General features: G+C 40.3%; 1 protein-coding gene across 4 annotated transcripts in view; it reads right to left on the reverse strand.

Moving 5' to 3' along the window:
• Positions 1-16322, reverse strand: part of atos (atos homolog atossa) — a 44387-nt gene that overhangs the window by 7252 nt on the left and 20813 nt on the right. The window contains exons 1-8 of one of the 4 annotated variants that reach the window (XM_034322328.2): positions 8252-8327; positions 5876-6090; positions 5553-5773; positions 5234-5456; positions 4541-4706; positions 1511-4055; positions 1104-1425; positions 813-1012 (exon numbers count right to left, since the gene is read on the reverse strand). In XM_034322328.2, coding sequence (XP_034178219.1) covers positions 813-1012; positions 1104-1425; positions 1511-4055; positions 4541-4706; positions 5234-5456; positions 5553-5773; positions 5876-6090; positions 8252-8312 — 3953 coding nt within the window. In that variant the 5' untranslated portion in view covers positions 8313-8327. Of the gene's footprint in view, positions 1-812; positions 1013-1103; positions 1426-1510; positions 4056-4540; positions 4794-4861; positions 5020-5233; positions 5457-5552; positions 5774-5875; positions 6091-8251; positions 8328-16322 lie in introns of those variants that run through there. The other 3 variants (XM_034322329.2, XM_034322331.2, XM_034322332.2) reach the window with 3 other exon arrangements.

A 16322-nucleotide genomic window follows, 5' to 3' on the forward strand; every position in this document is an offset into this window, starting at 1 on the left:
TTTTTATTTTCTAGCTAAGAGTAATTAACCTTTAGAGGGCCAAAATTTTTTCTTAGCAATAAGATATTTTATTTACATAAAATTCATATACAGTGAGCCGCAAAAGTATTCGGACACCGTTTAAAACAGAATACCTTATTTAAAATTGAACCAAATGACTTGAGGTTTTGTGAGAAGGGACACGAATTAATTTATTAAGATATGTACTTTTGTCGTTTTAAAAAATTACAATTTGTTAAAATCGTGAAAAAAGATAGTAAATGGTAATTTTTCAACCTTTTTATGTACATCAGGTGAAAGCTATTGGTGCCGACTATAATATGCGTTTGTTTGAGTTTGTTTGTTTCTTGTATACCCTAATCATAATCGGATAAAAGTTATCAATACATATTATTAATTACACGCTATATGTTATCAGATTATAATGATGTGATAAAACACTGAAAAAGAAAAAAAATGAAAAAATAAACTAAGAAATGAAATGAAATAAAAATAAAAGTAATGTGTTATTGACTTGATTAAAGCCTAGAGTATTCAATGGTCAAAGGGTTAAAGGTTTTTGACGACAAATTATTGAAACTGAATTATAAAAGTATATAAGCTCAGAACTAACGTCGTGGACGTAGAAACTTGTATAGCTTTTCATTGTTTTTTTTTTAATACTTTTGTTCTTATTTTTTTATTTTTTTATGTTTTATTTTTTCATTTTTGATCCAAGGTTAAAAGTTTTGGCCTTCTAAAGGTTAAACGTTTGAAACAGGAAACTGGAGAAAACTGAACTTGGACAGAAGTATAAACAGAGATGTACGCACCTAAGATGTACGAGGTAGCGTAGTGTTTTATCCCGCAGTGTTCTCTGACGTAAAAAAGTATGAGATCGTGGCGGCATATCAGAAAGATCGTATAGTACTACAAACATCTTAACGACTGTACCCAAAGGATTGAGAAGCGTTACTTGTATAGTACCGCTTCTTGGTACTTGGTAGCCCTTTTTGCCCAAATTAATATGTGCCTACGCAAAAGTAACACCGATCGTTGCATCAATAAACCAACATAGCTCTTAAGTACACGCTAATAACAACGGAGACATAATTGTTACGTACGAGATAGGGTGTAGAAACTTTATCATTGTCACCAAGGGTGTAGAAGAACACAGTGACTGGAAGCTTTCGATGTTTTGGACAAAAGGAACCACTTGCCCCGAGCTCTGCCGTGAAACCATGAACTGTGGACACAGGCTCGAGTCTACCATTTAAAGCTGATTCCTCAAAGCTGCCTAAAAGAGCGTGACTCTGCGGTCTACTACGAGAAGACGAGCGTCTTTTAGGTGTCTCCTCGCCTTCCCCAGCGTTCTCGGTCTCTCTATCGGTTTCTTCTAGCGATACGGCACCTGGACTTGGCGGGGTATTTAATTCGAACAGTGCACTGAAATAGGGGAAGAAAGACATTTCATTAGCGCTATTTGTTTCTATCGATACGACATATAAATATGCCAAGTGTATTAAATTACCTTCTTTTTGAGGAGACTGAATTCAGACTGCTATCATAATCGAAGCAACAGCTGCCTCTTCTCAACGGTGCTGGGCTAGAAGTCAATGGCAAACCGGTCCTACTATGGAACACCATAGAAGCTGCGTTCTCCAACGAGCGTCGAAATCTTTCTTGCTCGATGGCTGTTGGTACCGCTTTATCGAGAGTCTCCTCCTCGTCGATGATCGCGTTGTCTTTTCCATGAACACCGTTTCGTAGCTTGGAAGATAAATAACTGTTATTCTTCCCTAGATTCGGAACGGTGTCCTTGCGCAGCTTCGACAAAATGGTAGCCTCGTCGTCTTCTTCACGCTGGACCGTACCGTCGTTTACATCGTTTGTACTGTGCAGCCTGTTGGGCCATTTCGACGTCTCAAGCTCGTGGTAACAGCAGAGTTCGTCCTTGTAATTTGTACTATAGGTTTTTGAGTTTTGATGTGCGCCATTTGTACTAAGGTCCGAGGGATCCGGCAACGCGTCACGTTTCTCCGTTTCCTCCACGAAATTCGAGAAATCTATACGGCGTCTCGCTTTGCTGTCCCTCAGATTCTTTGGATCGTGCAGGCTTGGCTGGACGTTGTTGTAGGAGAACGAACGTTGACCTAACTGTTGAATCGTTTCGTGCGAATTGCCCTCCGCGTTCGAGGACACCTTCTTCTCTTGTTCCTTCTTGAATAGCTGCCGGAATCGATTGAATCTCTTGTTCAATGCCATTGGTAAAGACTTCTCGTCCTCCAACGACACGATTTTCTGCTCTTGACACGTCTTCTCGCAGCCCAAATTGTTACGATCACTCTTCCCCGATTCGTTCACTTGTGTTGGCAACACGGACCTGGGTTTGGTCCCATTGGTAACCTCCGAGGGGTTCCTTCGATCCTTGCTAGTTCGCAAGATTGCTCCCAATAATATGTCCGCTTTGTTCGAGACATTTTGCAAACAGTCGATCGTGTCGTTCGTTCGTTTCTCCGAATTATTGCATTTGATCGCCTGCAGATCGTCGCTCGATCCGTTCCCCTCGAGCTTCTCGCGCTTCTGCGACGGATTGTAGATATTCTTATTGCCATAGATCTCGGTGAAATTGGTCTTCTGTAAAGCTTGTTGGTCGTTCTTCCTGCAAAGCTTGTGGCTACATCCCTCGCAGGATTTTGTACGATTCACCATGTTGTTCGTCGAGCATTCGCTGTTCTCCAAGTTCGTATATTTCACCGTCGACTTTTCCGACCCGTCCTCGAGCGACTTCTCCGACCTGTCCCGTCTCCTCACGGTCCTGACGCTGGTCCTCTTGCGACCGGACGGTGTCCTCGCTCTCAGAACGGCCAACACCTCGTCGAACTCCTGCTGGCTCAACTCCAGGTTGCAATTCTTGAATCTCACTTCGTTCCCCTGCTGCTCTTGACTCTTCAGGTTCGTCGCTTTCACCTTGTTCTCCGCGTAACCGTTGCTCGGCGCGACGCCCAGCACTCTTCCAGGAACCTTGCTGAACCAATCCAAGAAGCCTCCTTCCTCCTTCGACTTGTCTTTGTCTTCGGGGAAGGACAACTTCGATATCAATTGGCTCAGATCTTTCCCGGCTCGTCCTTTGTTGTTCGCGACGCCGTCGAGATTCGACTCTGTGGCTTTCTGTCCAGGTGACACCGAATCCGGATGATTAGACTTGTTCGACGATTTGCCGCAGCTCTGATGCACCATGCAAGCGGAATCTTGCTTCAGCCGATTATTCGTCGAGGGGCCTGGATTTGATTCGTGAAAGGGACTAGGTTGTCTGAAAGGATTTATCACGAGGCTCGAGTCCTTAGAGACCGGAGGTTTGCAGATTCTTTCAGGGTCGTTGAAGTAACCCTCCTTAGTTCCACGCAAGCTCTGGAAAGCACACTTTCCGTTCGCGTTGCTGTTGTTCCAAGATTCTACGAAAGACCAAGGCAGTGAGGAATTGAACGGTATCAGATTCTCGAACAGACCGTTCTTCTCTGTTGATTTAGCTTCTGTATCTTTGATTTTCTTGTTACCAGCTCCCTGCACCTCCTTCTTCTCCAAGTTGCACTGTTTTTCTTTGCAATTCAATCCGGACTTCAACTTCGGATCCTCGATCGTCCGTTTGTAACGCTTCTCCATGTTACCTTCACGCTCGTCGATGTTCAGCTGAGCCTTGAAGCACCGTTCCAAGTTGTCAGAGTTCAAATTGTTTCGATTCTTGATGCTGCTGCAGTTATCCTCGAACTTGCTACACTGACTTTGGCCAGATTTCACGCCACGATTGTTGGAAATCTCGGACGAACATTTCGGATAACTTGAACTCTGATTCTCCTTCGATTCTTGAGCGACCGCTTCCCGCACGGATGGCATCGGTTGAACCGTCACGCAGCTGTTCGCGTCCGTGGGACCACATGGCAGCGATCGACGACGTTTCCTCTCGCGATTCTGTCGCGGGATCACGGGCGATGGCGGTGGAACATCCTCTTCTTCGCAGGGACAGTGATGCTTTCCTGGTTTGTTGCAAGGCGTCTGCAGCCTGTCGTCCACTAAAGCTGTTCCAGAAAAATAAAGTTTTGATTTTCGAAATGTCCAAGCCGTCTTTTTTTCTTTTAGATAAGAGACTCTCTTCGAGCATCAGCTTCGATAATTTGTCAATTTCAATCGTTTCAAATATTATGGCGGTTGCTGTGAAAAGGAGGGGACACAGTTGGGAAAGGATGGGAAGTTAGACTACTAGGGTCTGCAATGCGAACGACCCCTTTAGTGGCAGGAAGTAGTACCGCCACAATAAGATATCAAGTGTACTTTTCTTTGTTAAATAATTTGCTTTTACAAATAGTATAGAGGGTAACAGTAAATTAAAGAAATAAATAATAAAGAGTTTGTTAGATATATTTGTTTCGTTTGTAGAAGGAAAAAGAATTAAAAAAAAAAAATGATAGATCAGTCAGTACCAAAGTGAACGTAAAATGGGTTCTGAAGGTGATACTCGAACGACGAAATATCACGCTCATCGATTCCAATTCTCCTGATTTACCAGGCAAAACGAGGCCTTCGGGATTTTGCGCAGCACCGGGAACCGGGATAGCCTTGGTAGGTGTTAAAGCCCTCGCGACGCCCTCCTCGTCTTTCTCTTTGATCGGGTGCAGCGGACAGGTGAGAATCGGTACCTCCTCCATCCGTGGCTGTGCCCAAACGGTGACCTAAAATTTACACGAGAAATCCTCTTCAGCTCCATTAAATGCAGTCACGGTACAGTCGAACGAGATTGGGTAGCCGATGACTCATATCTGCCGGTTAAAAGTAGGCATTCGTTAGTGTCCTCAACCACCAGAATAGAACCGTGGAAGGTACACACTGAGAGAGTACGTGGACGAGAACCACCGTGCGAATTGCATGAACGGTTCGAGGAACATTGACCTCTTCTCGCCTTTATCGCGAGTGAAACCAAGTAGTATCGTGCGCTCAACGTGAAAACATGTTGCTTCATGAAGAATCCTCGGGGTCGATTAAGCGCATCTTCTCTTTCATCTAACACCATTTCTAACACATTTTAAAAACGTAACGGATAGATCAATCTAAACGAGTTAAGACGGTGTTAGAGACTCCTTGGAATCGAACAAACAATGTTTGCGAAATCAACTGAACAAATAGAATGAATCGTTAAATCGATGACAATGTTCCTGGACTTTGAATCGACGACCAAGAAGAAAGGAGACGAGTTGGTTACCTTTATAGAATTTCCATCGCCATTGCCAGCGAAAGGGAACGTGTGTTCCACAGGTGTATCCCGGAACTTTCGAAGATTCTCCTCGTTATGCGGCACCACTCTTGTCGCGATGTAACAGGGTTCAGCCCCGTTGCTCCTGGACCACCAAGCAGCCACCTGGCTGAAGTGAAGCCGGGAACGAACTGCCTGATACACCCCATAGAAGTTCATGGTCTCTGGACTCCTAAACGTCAACAACAGACGATCGCGTTAAACAGTCAATCCTTGGAACATCTGCTGGAAACTTTGGAAATTTCTAAAAGTAATTAATGGTACCCACTTGCTGGGAACTGCACAGATACACCAGTACTCGAGCAGCATCTCTGATGCTTGTTGCCATGGCGAGATCGATAAGGACGGCACGGTACAGATCGGATTCTTGCTCGCCGACTTTGCCAAACCACATGGACAATCGCTACATAACACTACTTCGATGCACAGGGATGAACCAATCGTGACACGGTCCGCGATCTCTCGAACCAACACAAGATATCGATCGCACTGCACAGGCAAAGTGGTTTTTAAGAAATATTTGTTCCCTCCCCAGTGATGCAAGGTACTCGAGACAAATGTGGAAACAGAAAGTTGGTGATCTCAGCTTACCAAGTAATTATCTTCGTCACACACATGGTCGTTGGGAGCTGGTTGCATAGGAGCTGCACAGTGTGGGCCCTCTTTGTAACCACGTGGAGGGCCCTGAATCCTCCCTTCGCACACTAGGACTCCAAGGGCTCGGAACACGCTGAGAATGCCACCCCGACCGCCAGCCCCATTTGGGCTGGGAATGCCTCCTGTCACCGCACCTAGGCAGTGCATACCTGCAACGATAACAACATTATTTTCCATTAGAAATTATTCGCTGATTCGAAAACTTTTTTCTGAGAAATGAGTAGTCTATAATATCAAAACATAAGCGGATCTTACAATACAGTGACTCACATATAGAGTAGACCAGGAGCGGTAATAACACGTTAAATATTTCAAAGCAATGAACAGATATTAACATAAATTTTGGATATATAATCAAAAATGATATTTGGAATATACTCATCAATATCCTAGCAGTATAGATATGCAATAGACGTGTATAATGAATAAAATAACTTTTAGATGTACTAAAGCAGGGGTCTCCAAACCTTTTGAGAAACATGGGAAATTTTTAAAAACATTCATATTGAAATTCTATTAATACATTACTTTACATTGCATGTGTAAATAAATATAGTTTATATTGGAATTTATAATGGAAAATATCTATTAAAATGTACCAAATCACAATAGAACAATAGAAGAATCGTTGTCGTGTATTCACAACTAAATCATAAAATTGTATAAAATTAATATTTCTAATATTAAATATTTATAAATAAAAGTCGGGGGCCGGATAAAAATCTTTGGAGGGCCGAATCTGGCCCGCGGGCCCTAAAAGAGCAGCCGAAACGAATTTTGACGTATGATATATCAAATTGTTTTATTGACGAGACACAAATCAATACTGAAAACTATAATATTGTCAGCGATAAAAGTACAGGTAATTCTGATCATTTTGATGGAGCCAGAGGCTTGTCTTTTGCCTCCACACGAACTCCTGTAGGACATAAAAAATAGATCCAAGTACATACTACCTGAATAATACAGAATTACCTGTACTTTTATCGCTGACAATATTATAGTTTTATGTAAATAACTCACGAAAAAATAATTTGCCCACTTTTTACTATACACAGTTGAATTCGTCTCGCCAATACAAACGATATATCATGAGTCAAAATCCGTATCGTGTGCTCTTTTGTCCATTGAACCGGATTACTAATTTAACCCTTTGCGGACATAATTATCATACTAATTTATAATTCCGTATATATTGCATTATATTCTTAATGCAAAACAGCTATAAGTATAGACAGTAAGGATTTATAACGCATACTTTGAAGGATGAAATTATTACTTCTTTTACTTACAATTAATAATACTCTGTGCAAGCTTAAAAATGCTCCATCCCCAAAGAGTTAAAATTGTAATATCAATACTTTCTTTGTAATTATGTGCCTGTTTTCTTCTTTAATCTTTAATTTGATCGTTACTTAGCAATTTTAAGAGTCTTGTTCGTCAAAATTTATAACAAGTTCAGAAACACGGAGGGGGTCGATTGTAACATTAGCAGATAGGGTCGGTTATAACGTTTCCAGTGACCAAGCAGATAAAGAATATTATTTGCTTCTTTAAATGGAACTTTATGCCACAATCACACCAAATGAAAAATGAGCGCAAGGTACTGAATGTAAGAAGTAGGCCTAGGAAACCAAAACGTTACTTACATTTACTATAATTACGATATCGAATAATTAGTTATAAATTTTACTTTCTTTTATTATTATAATTAAAATCAATAAATGTTTTAACTTTGTAAAAATAAGTTTGTGTTACTATCGACTTCATGCACTGTTACAACCGACCGGGGGTCAGGGACGATTCTAACACTTTTCTTGGTCTCCATTTTTTATTAATAATTTGGATATTACTTGTCATAGAGCGAAACTGCTATGACTTAATAATGTCTGGTAACTATGTCAGATTTTGGTATATGAAATTTTATTGTAAATTTAATAGTTTTTGCACAATCGTGTTCTAAAGTCAAAGTGTTACTACCATCCCCGGTCTACCCTACACACCTTGAAATTCTGAGAAAGGTGTATCATGCTTTACTTGGAGTATAAACATTCAATTTAATCTCACACGAAGAAACGTCTGAATTACTCTGAGATCCTAATCTCGAATGGATTAATGTTCAGAGAAATTAGGCCAGACTAACGATAAATCGAATTCCAGTCTGCTAATCCTACCGAGTACGGTTCTTAACGTCTAAAGGAGCAGAAGGAACTTGTGATCCACTTTGGTACAGTGTCCAAACGCTTAGAAAACTGGACGAGTGCGTTCTAGAAACAAGCTTTTTCGTTGGAAACTAGCACGGACACGAACCTGTACGCATTCTCCTTCTGTGGAAGCAATGTCCAACGCACTGCAACAGGATCGTCGACATTTTCGAGACCTGCTCTCCGGGGAATGAAAACTGGAACGATTCGTGCACGAGTACCGCTATCGTCGATCTTAAATACGCGGATCATGCCTCGAACCAGTCTACCTTTTTCGCGATATCTTTATCGATGAAACGAACTTTGTTCCAAGTGTTGATCACGTTCGCGAAGGAAATTGACGTACGTCATCGTATCCTTAGCGAATCGTGATGAATGAAAGAGAACCTACGTTGCTTATTCACTGATTCATCATTTAATCGGTTAACTGGATGCTGTTTTTGTTAGTAAAATCCGCTTCTTTGGCGATGAACACTTTGCCCAAAGAAATGAACCTTCTTCTCTTGGGCAGATTCGTGCCGATTCATCCGAGGTTAAGGAAGGTGTGATCGAGTGTCGAAAATATGCAGAGGAAGGTGGCCGGAACTCATAGAAGCGGAAAATCGCACTTGCAAGGTATCCAGATATCGTTCGAAGAGATATTATGATCGTCACGCAAGCTTTCATAGGGGTTTTTCTTCTTTCTTTTCACGACATACGATCCGAGATTCGGTCGTCCGTCTTCTGTCGGTCATTATGTAAAGGTGAATACGCAGGAGGGCGATGGGCATTATTTATAACTTTGCCCGCCGCCATATGCGGCGAAAGCGACCAACCGGATTGGCTTCCTCGCTGCTTTCCACCAAGTGTTTCAACGTTCGAACCAGCGAGCGCAGACTTCTCGATGGAAAACACGAGGATTTCCTTGGAAACTCCAACCGTCTTCTTCTTTCGATAATTTGTTTAACTTCGATGAAAATTTCTTCAGAGGAAAAATATTTTGTCTGCCGTACTCGAAATAAAAATAACAACTTTAACTCGTAAAAGAAACGTCTTTGAACCGCACTCAAAATCAAAAGTAAGCTTTTATTTCAAATTAGGGAACTTTAAACCGCACTTAAGATCCAAAACGAACTCTGACTCCCGAACGACTTGTCATACCGACTGGTCTAAGCGCGATGAGGAATTTGAATAAAGAACTGCGCGGCACTGGCTCTCTTATACATTTGAACACACATATAGAGGAGGTCTTTCACGTGTGCCGAGGGTCTGTAAGGGAGAGCTTGTGGGGTTCCACGAGGGTGATCGCACTCGGGTGTCATGCGCAAAAAGTTCAACCCTTGGCGAAATCCTTTGAGAGACGTTATCAGGATTAAGAGGCAACCCGAGGAGTTGGAATAGAGATCCAGACAATCGTTAAACAATTTCTCATCGAACAACCTGACACCGTTAGGATCGTTTCACGAATCCAATAGAATTTTCGCGTTAAAACTTGTTATCCTTCATCCCGATCCGAGATGAATAAATATCAATTATCCTGAATGCTATCGGAGCTCGGGAGCGACAAAAAATTTCTTTATACCGCTTCTAATCGCGTCGTACAGTAGTCTGGAACAGCCGATAAGCCGTTGTTTAAATCTTATTAGCACCAGATACTGTCAGAGTCTCCCTGTATAATTAGTTATTCTAAATCCACGCGCGTACAACGAATAATTAACAATTGACATCGATTAAATCGAGTGTTTTATAAATTGAAAGGAACAGATTTTCCTCGTGGAATCGATGGAATATCGAGAAGCGTTTCGAGTTCATTGGTGTTCGAAGTTGTAGAGAAGACCTTCGTGAAGCTGAAAGGGTAGGGACCGGGATACGAGGATGAAAGGCTGAGGTCGACGAAGGTACAGGCATGCGGCGACGTCGAGGGACGCCGAGGGAAAGGGCGATGCGCTTCTGGTGCAGCCACAGTGTGAATGCACCGGCTGGTCCAGCTGAGAAAAACAAGCGGCCTGTTGGCGCCGCTGTTATCCAGCGAGCGGTAAACAAGAGATCGACGAATTATTCGGACGAACTTACTTTAGACATTCCTATTTTTAATCGAACAAGAACCAGATTACTTTTAACCAATATTTTCGCAAACAAATGATAAGGTGTCGGATCGTTTGAAAACAGAAGCCAAAAATCGAGTCGGTCGTAAACGGAAGAGATCCGTGTCGTGGAAACTTTTGCAAGGCAGTCGGCCAACAAACAGATAGACAGAATTAGTCACTAAACGAGTATCAATTATCACGATCCACATGCCGTCTATTATAGCCGGAATTGACTCGAGTAGCTCAAGCCTGAGGCCATCGTGCAAATACATTGTGCGCGAGGACGAGCGAAGATGGAACAATATTGTTGCGAGACGATAAAGATTATCAAGAGAGTGGTAAAACTCATCTGCTTCGGTAGAAGATTACTGACAGACAAGTTTTCATTGTGCGGCTCATTGTATCTGTATTAACACGTTAAGATTCTTTCGATGAATCATGGTGGAAATGTGTCATAGTGAATGGTTTCTGTTAGAGGTCCCTATTTCACGTGTATGCAAATACACGTGTACACGTATAATAAAAGAATCTGAATTTTAATCCGTGTGATACTTAATGCACGGGTACCTGTGTATTTTAATTTGCATCGTATTTCCTTTAGCTGGAAATGGCGAAATTAAAGGTCGAAAAATAAAGATATTTATCAGAATTTTTTTAAAACAATTAATATAACATTTTTCTGTTTTATGGTATATAAATAGATACATAAATTATTAGTATTGGAGAAGATATAAAAAATGTTTTTAATAGTTTTAGTAATGTTTTGACTGGTTTATACAATTTTGAAGGCCGCCTCTAAAAAAACGTTTTCATGGCGTAAACAACATTTTATCTCGCACAAAAAGAACCACAAAAATTTAGAAACTACATGTCATTGACTATCACAGCATGTAGGGAAATTAAAAAATGTTTTAAAATAACGAAATAGCGGATATGTGAAAAAAGTTAAATAAAATTAAATCATTTTTAACAATCAATCTTTTTTACAAAATACAACCTTGACGACGTAGATTGGATTGGTAGATTTTTTTGTTTGCCGTCAACGCATTCGAAAAACATCATTTCGAGAAAAACACATTTAAAATTTGGTTATCAGATTAACTTAGAACTAAAAAATTGATTCACTGTATCTCCACTAATTTTTCGAATTTCGTCCTAAAACTATAAATCTATCGAAATACATAAAAATGTTTTTACAAAAGTTGTTCGATAACTGGAGAGATATTAGACGAAATAAACAATTTTTTTGTAAATGTAGTAGTAAAGGAAGCATCAAAATGATCTTAATTTTTAAAAATAAAGCTTCACATTTTTTCATGACATGGTAATGTGCCATGAGTCGAATATACAAATGTACGTTGTAACTAACATCGGCATCGACAATTTAAAAATCGACAATTAAAGGAATCCAACCGGAAAATAAAAATGCATTAATTGCAGGCACGTGTACAAAATCTGCGTACAAAATTACATAATTACACGTGCATTAAGAACATGGATACTTAATTCGCGATTAAACTGTGATGCCCGGATTTGCTTCAACATCTCGACATTGTATCCAGGAAATAAGGTATCACTTAATTATATGCAATTAAAGATCGACGTTGCATGGAAAACGGAAATCTTATTACAAATACAGAGTTATTACAAAATGACGTGCGCGTGGAAAAACTAAGACTAATTAGAGTACGCGAGAATAAGGCTATTTATAAGGATTCTTTAAGGTCAACTTTGAACGATGACTGTGTAGAATAAAAGAAACGAAAGTTGAAAGGTGAAGGATCCAAAGTGAGTAACAGGGAAAATTGGTGACTAGTAAAAGATAAAGATTTGGATGAGACAGAAATGAATGAAAGAAAATATTTGAATGTATAACAACACGATTCAGGATTCCGTGTGTACTAAGGATGTGTGGGTACATGATATTACGGGCTCGGGCGAGCTCGGCAAAAATCGGGCGGGCTCGGACGGGCTCGGACGGGCTCGGACGGGCTCGGACGGGCTCGGCAAAAATCGGGCGGGCGTCCGATCCATGCGTGCAGTCGGGTAGCCCGACTATTTCAGGTTCGGTCGGGTATAGTCGGGCAGATTCGGACGAGGTCCCGCGGGCCGCGGCTTGTTAACAGTACTTGTAATAGCATGTGCAAAATCTGTTTTATATGGAATTTTGGGATAAGATAATTTTTATGTGGAAAAATAATACTTGTAACGAATTTATTTGAAATAAATTTCATTCCATGTCACCTGTATGTTCACTTTATACAAAATAGATTTTGAACATGATTATTGCAAGCATTATCAAGTACATAAAAGTTGGGTCACTCATCCGAATCTGCCCGACTTTATCCGACCTGACCCGAAATAGTCGAGCTACCCGACTGCACGCATGTATCGTACGCCTGCCCGAACCCACCCGATGTTTTCCGAACCGACCCGACTAGTCGGGAACCCGACACATCATTCGGGCCGCACATCACTAGTGTGTGCATATGTCTCTCTAATACACGTTCAAAATAATAGACTCAGTTTCTACTCGATCGAATTTTCTAATAGAAGACGAGCCAGCGAAATGAGCGTTAACTTCTGCATACACGGGACAACGAAGCGTGAAATTTACGGTTGAAACGCGCTTCTGTAAACGCATTATCAGAATTACACGGCTTCCACCGAGGTGCTGCCTGCTAATTCTATTAACCAAGACAATATTTTCTTTTTCTTACTTATTAATCTTCTGGGTGTTGATGGTCAGCTCGGGATTGTCCGAAATTTGTAACGAACCTCGACACACCGTTACAATGAACAGAGAGGCAATAAACCGCTTCGGTGATCAAGTATTTTTGATCACTGAAGTTCCTTTGAACTTGGATCCCTTTGATCCTCCTCCAGATGCAAGTCTCGTTTGATTACCGCAATCGAGAACTCTCATCATGTCTGGATAACGACCACAAATAGGCAGCCACCTTGTCTGGACTGAATCTTTTACTTCTGATAAATAATTTGATAAATAAAAAGATCGTATCGTAAGCTTAACCAGTTATCTGCGTCCGACGTGTATACACGTCAATACAAAATTTTATTTTACACTCGCCGTGTAAAATAAAAAATTACCATTTATTATAAGACTCCAAATTTCAATAAGAAGTAATAAAAATGTCATTTGATGGTATATTTCTTTTATGTTACCAATAAAATTGCTATGTATTTTATAAAAAAAAAAGTTTGATTATTCTTTTTAGTATATCGGATATTCCCCATACAATGCAGCTATTACTTTTTACAAACTGAGTTGATTATTTTCCCCAATGCATCTGATATTCTCTGAATTGTTTTGTATACTTTACTGTATATTTTAACTTCTTAAAATTATTTTCTTTCTTTAATTTTTCTTGTGTATGAATTTTATTATTTTTTGAAGATTTAAAACTTTTTAATAACAATATCCTTTTCAACAATTAATTGTTAATTTTTTATCAAATAAAAATGTAATCCTTCCTCGCTTTGCTTTACCATTTTCGTAAAATTTATAATAGGATTTGCCATGCATTTGATGTGTGATTTGTCATTGCCTAATTTTATTTATTTATTTATTTAGCCCCTTATATACAAAAGTATTCTAAAATCAAGATATAGACCTAGAATTACTAATTGACCACAGATCACGATTAGCATAGGATCGTATGAACAGCAGCGTTATGTTGCGATTATAAACACACGAGTGATAGTAGTGTTAGATTTTAATTACGCATCCCATGAGGGATTTTCAAAACTAACTTTTGCAGTTAACTGATTAATACCATGATTCCACTCGACCAGTTGGATCCTATTAATTTTCATTGGCATCTTTCTATATTGCTTGAGCGATCAAACACAACACCCTGTATGTATGATGCACGAAAGGGGTAACGATCGCAGACCAATCTCACGAAGCGATCCTATAAATCTCTCTACGTGACGCGTCGGCGAGCTCCTCTCCTCGAGATAGATTCGAAAGAAGTGGAAACGGTGATCTTATTTCCTGCGAATCAACCACGGGATGTATTGCATAGGAAATCAGTGACGTCTCGCGAAGAAATCTGCTGTCGATGCTGTATTTCAATACCCCTTACCTCGAACAACTTTATTCTTCTCATTGAAGAGTCCGAGAATTATACTCGAGGGAAGTACAGTAATCGTCGATCGCAGAATATTTATCCGCCAATTTTCTCCCCTATCACGGATCTAATGGCTCCCAGAATAACCTGATATCCAACAGGCTCGAAATCGTTATCATCCTAACGGACCTTTCCATCCTCCCTTCGTCCTTCACCGAAAAGGGTCGTCGGTTCATGCGTCTAGACGCGGTCACCCCCACCCCCCATTGCTTTTCGGTAAAATTGCCACCGTCGAGGTTCAAGAACCCTACCAGCATCGAGAAACCTCGGCCAACGACAAAGAGATTCTGATTACGCGTGCAAAAAAAAAAAAAAAAAGACGAAGAAATCTTTTGCTCGCTGATTAATCACGGAAACAAAGCTTCAGAGCCTATCTCGACAATTATTTACCTACACTCCTTCGCTTTCGCTTATCGTACCGATGCACATCGCCCTGTTTACGTTTTATTCTTGAACCTTCGATTAAGAAACGGTTTAATCATTACTGATAAGATTTCCGTCGATACTGTCCGAATGACACAATATCCTGTACCCTTTAACTAACATATGATCATGCCAAGTCCAATGTCAAGTGTGATTCATGATTGTTTTTTTCCTACTGAATAATTATCAATTTTATAGAGATCTCGAGAGATTTTTTCGAAATGGTTGATGGTTGTGAATATTTTTGATAGTCCTTTTAAATTTGTTATTGTGTCACGTCCGCGCAGGCTTCTTCTTAGGCTGTTCCCTGCACGTGAGGAAAGAAAACAAAATGATAGTCCGGTACAACGGGTTCTAGGTTTCCTGAATGGTTAGTACGTCCTTAGGGCCGAGCTGTTCCCTATCCCGGGATGCAATCAATGGAAACGAATGCTACTTGTTGACCATCCGTTCTTCGCTCCATTGTTCGTTATAAAAAAGAGGCTACCATTTTCGTATATAAAGAGAGAGAGATCTTCGACAGGGAATAATTCTAAATCCCGTTCACCGCGGATCTTCTGTACTCCTACAGATGTTATAATCCATCCGAAAGGTCGGCGACGCACGGTATTTATTGTTAGAATTTGTTTCCTTTGTCTCCGGATTGAAGAGTTTGGGAATTTGGGAGTGCAAGTTTCGGGAACTAAGAATACTTTTGTGTTATTTTACAATAAAAAAGATATAACCACAATACATAAGTATTCGTTCAGAAGGTCGGCGACGCATGGTACTTAGAATTAATTTCCTATGCCGCCACACTGAAGAGTTTGGGAATTTGGGAGTGCAAGTCTCGGTAACAAAGAATACTTTTGTGTTATTTTACAATAAAAAAGATATAACCACAATACATAAGTATTCGTCCAGAAGGTTGGCGACGCATGGTACTTAGAATTTATTTCCTATGTCTCCAGAGTAAAGAGTTTGGGAATTTGAGAGTGTAAGTTTTGGTAACAAAGAATACTTTTGTGTAATTTTACGATAAAGAAGATATAACCACAATACGTATTCGTCCGGAAGGTCGGCGACGCACGGTACTTAGAATTTATTTCCTATGTCTCCAGAGTAAAGAGTTTGGGAATTTGAGAGTGTAAGTTTCGGTAACGAAGAATACTTCTGTGTTATTTTACGATAAAGAAGATACAGTCGCAACGTGTTAAAATAACTTGACGCAAATAGCTAATTAAATTGATAATTGAAATTAAAACGAAGACGCATAACTGGCACGATTAACGCGACGAAAGTCGCACGACGAATACTATGACGTTGCAAAAATGTGGTAGCCGTTGCACAATAGCTCGTACGGCAGGAATTTATCTTCCGGCGCAAAGAGAAAAATATAAATGCGAAACGAGGTGGCTTATAATTTACGTTATCGTGGCGGGAAGAGGCGATAGCCTGCTTCAAACTTTTGCGTAACGACCCTGAAAATCATCGAAGGGACATATGGAAAATTTCGAATAATTCAATTTATTAAATTGAATTTTCAAACCATATCTCT

The sequence above is a fragment of the Osmia lignaria genome, chromosome 4, assembly GCF_051020975.1.
Source record: "Osmia lignaria lignaria isolate PbOS001 chromosome 4, iyOsmLign1, whole genome shotgun sequence".
Classification (NCBI taxonomy): domain Eukaryota; kingdom Metazoa; phylum Arthropoda; class Insecta; order Hymenoptera; family Megachilidae; genus Osmia; species Osmia lignaria.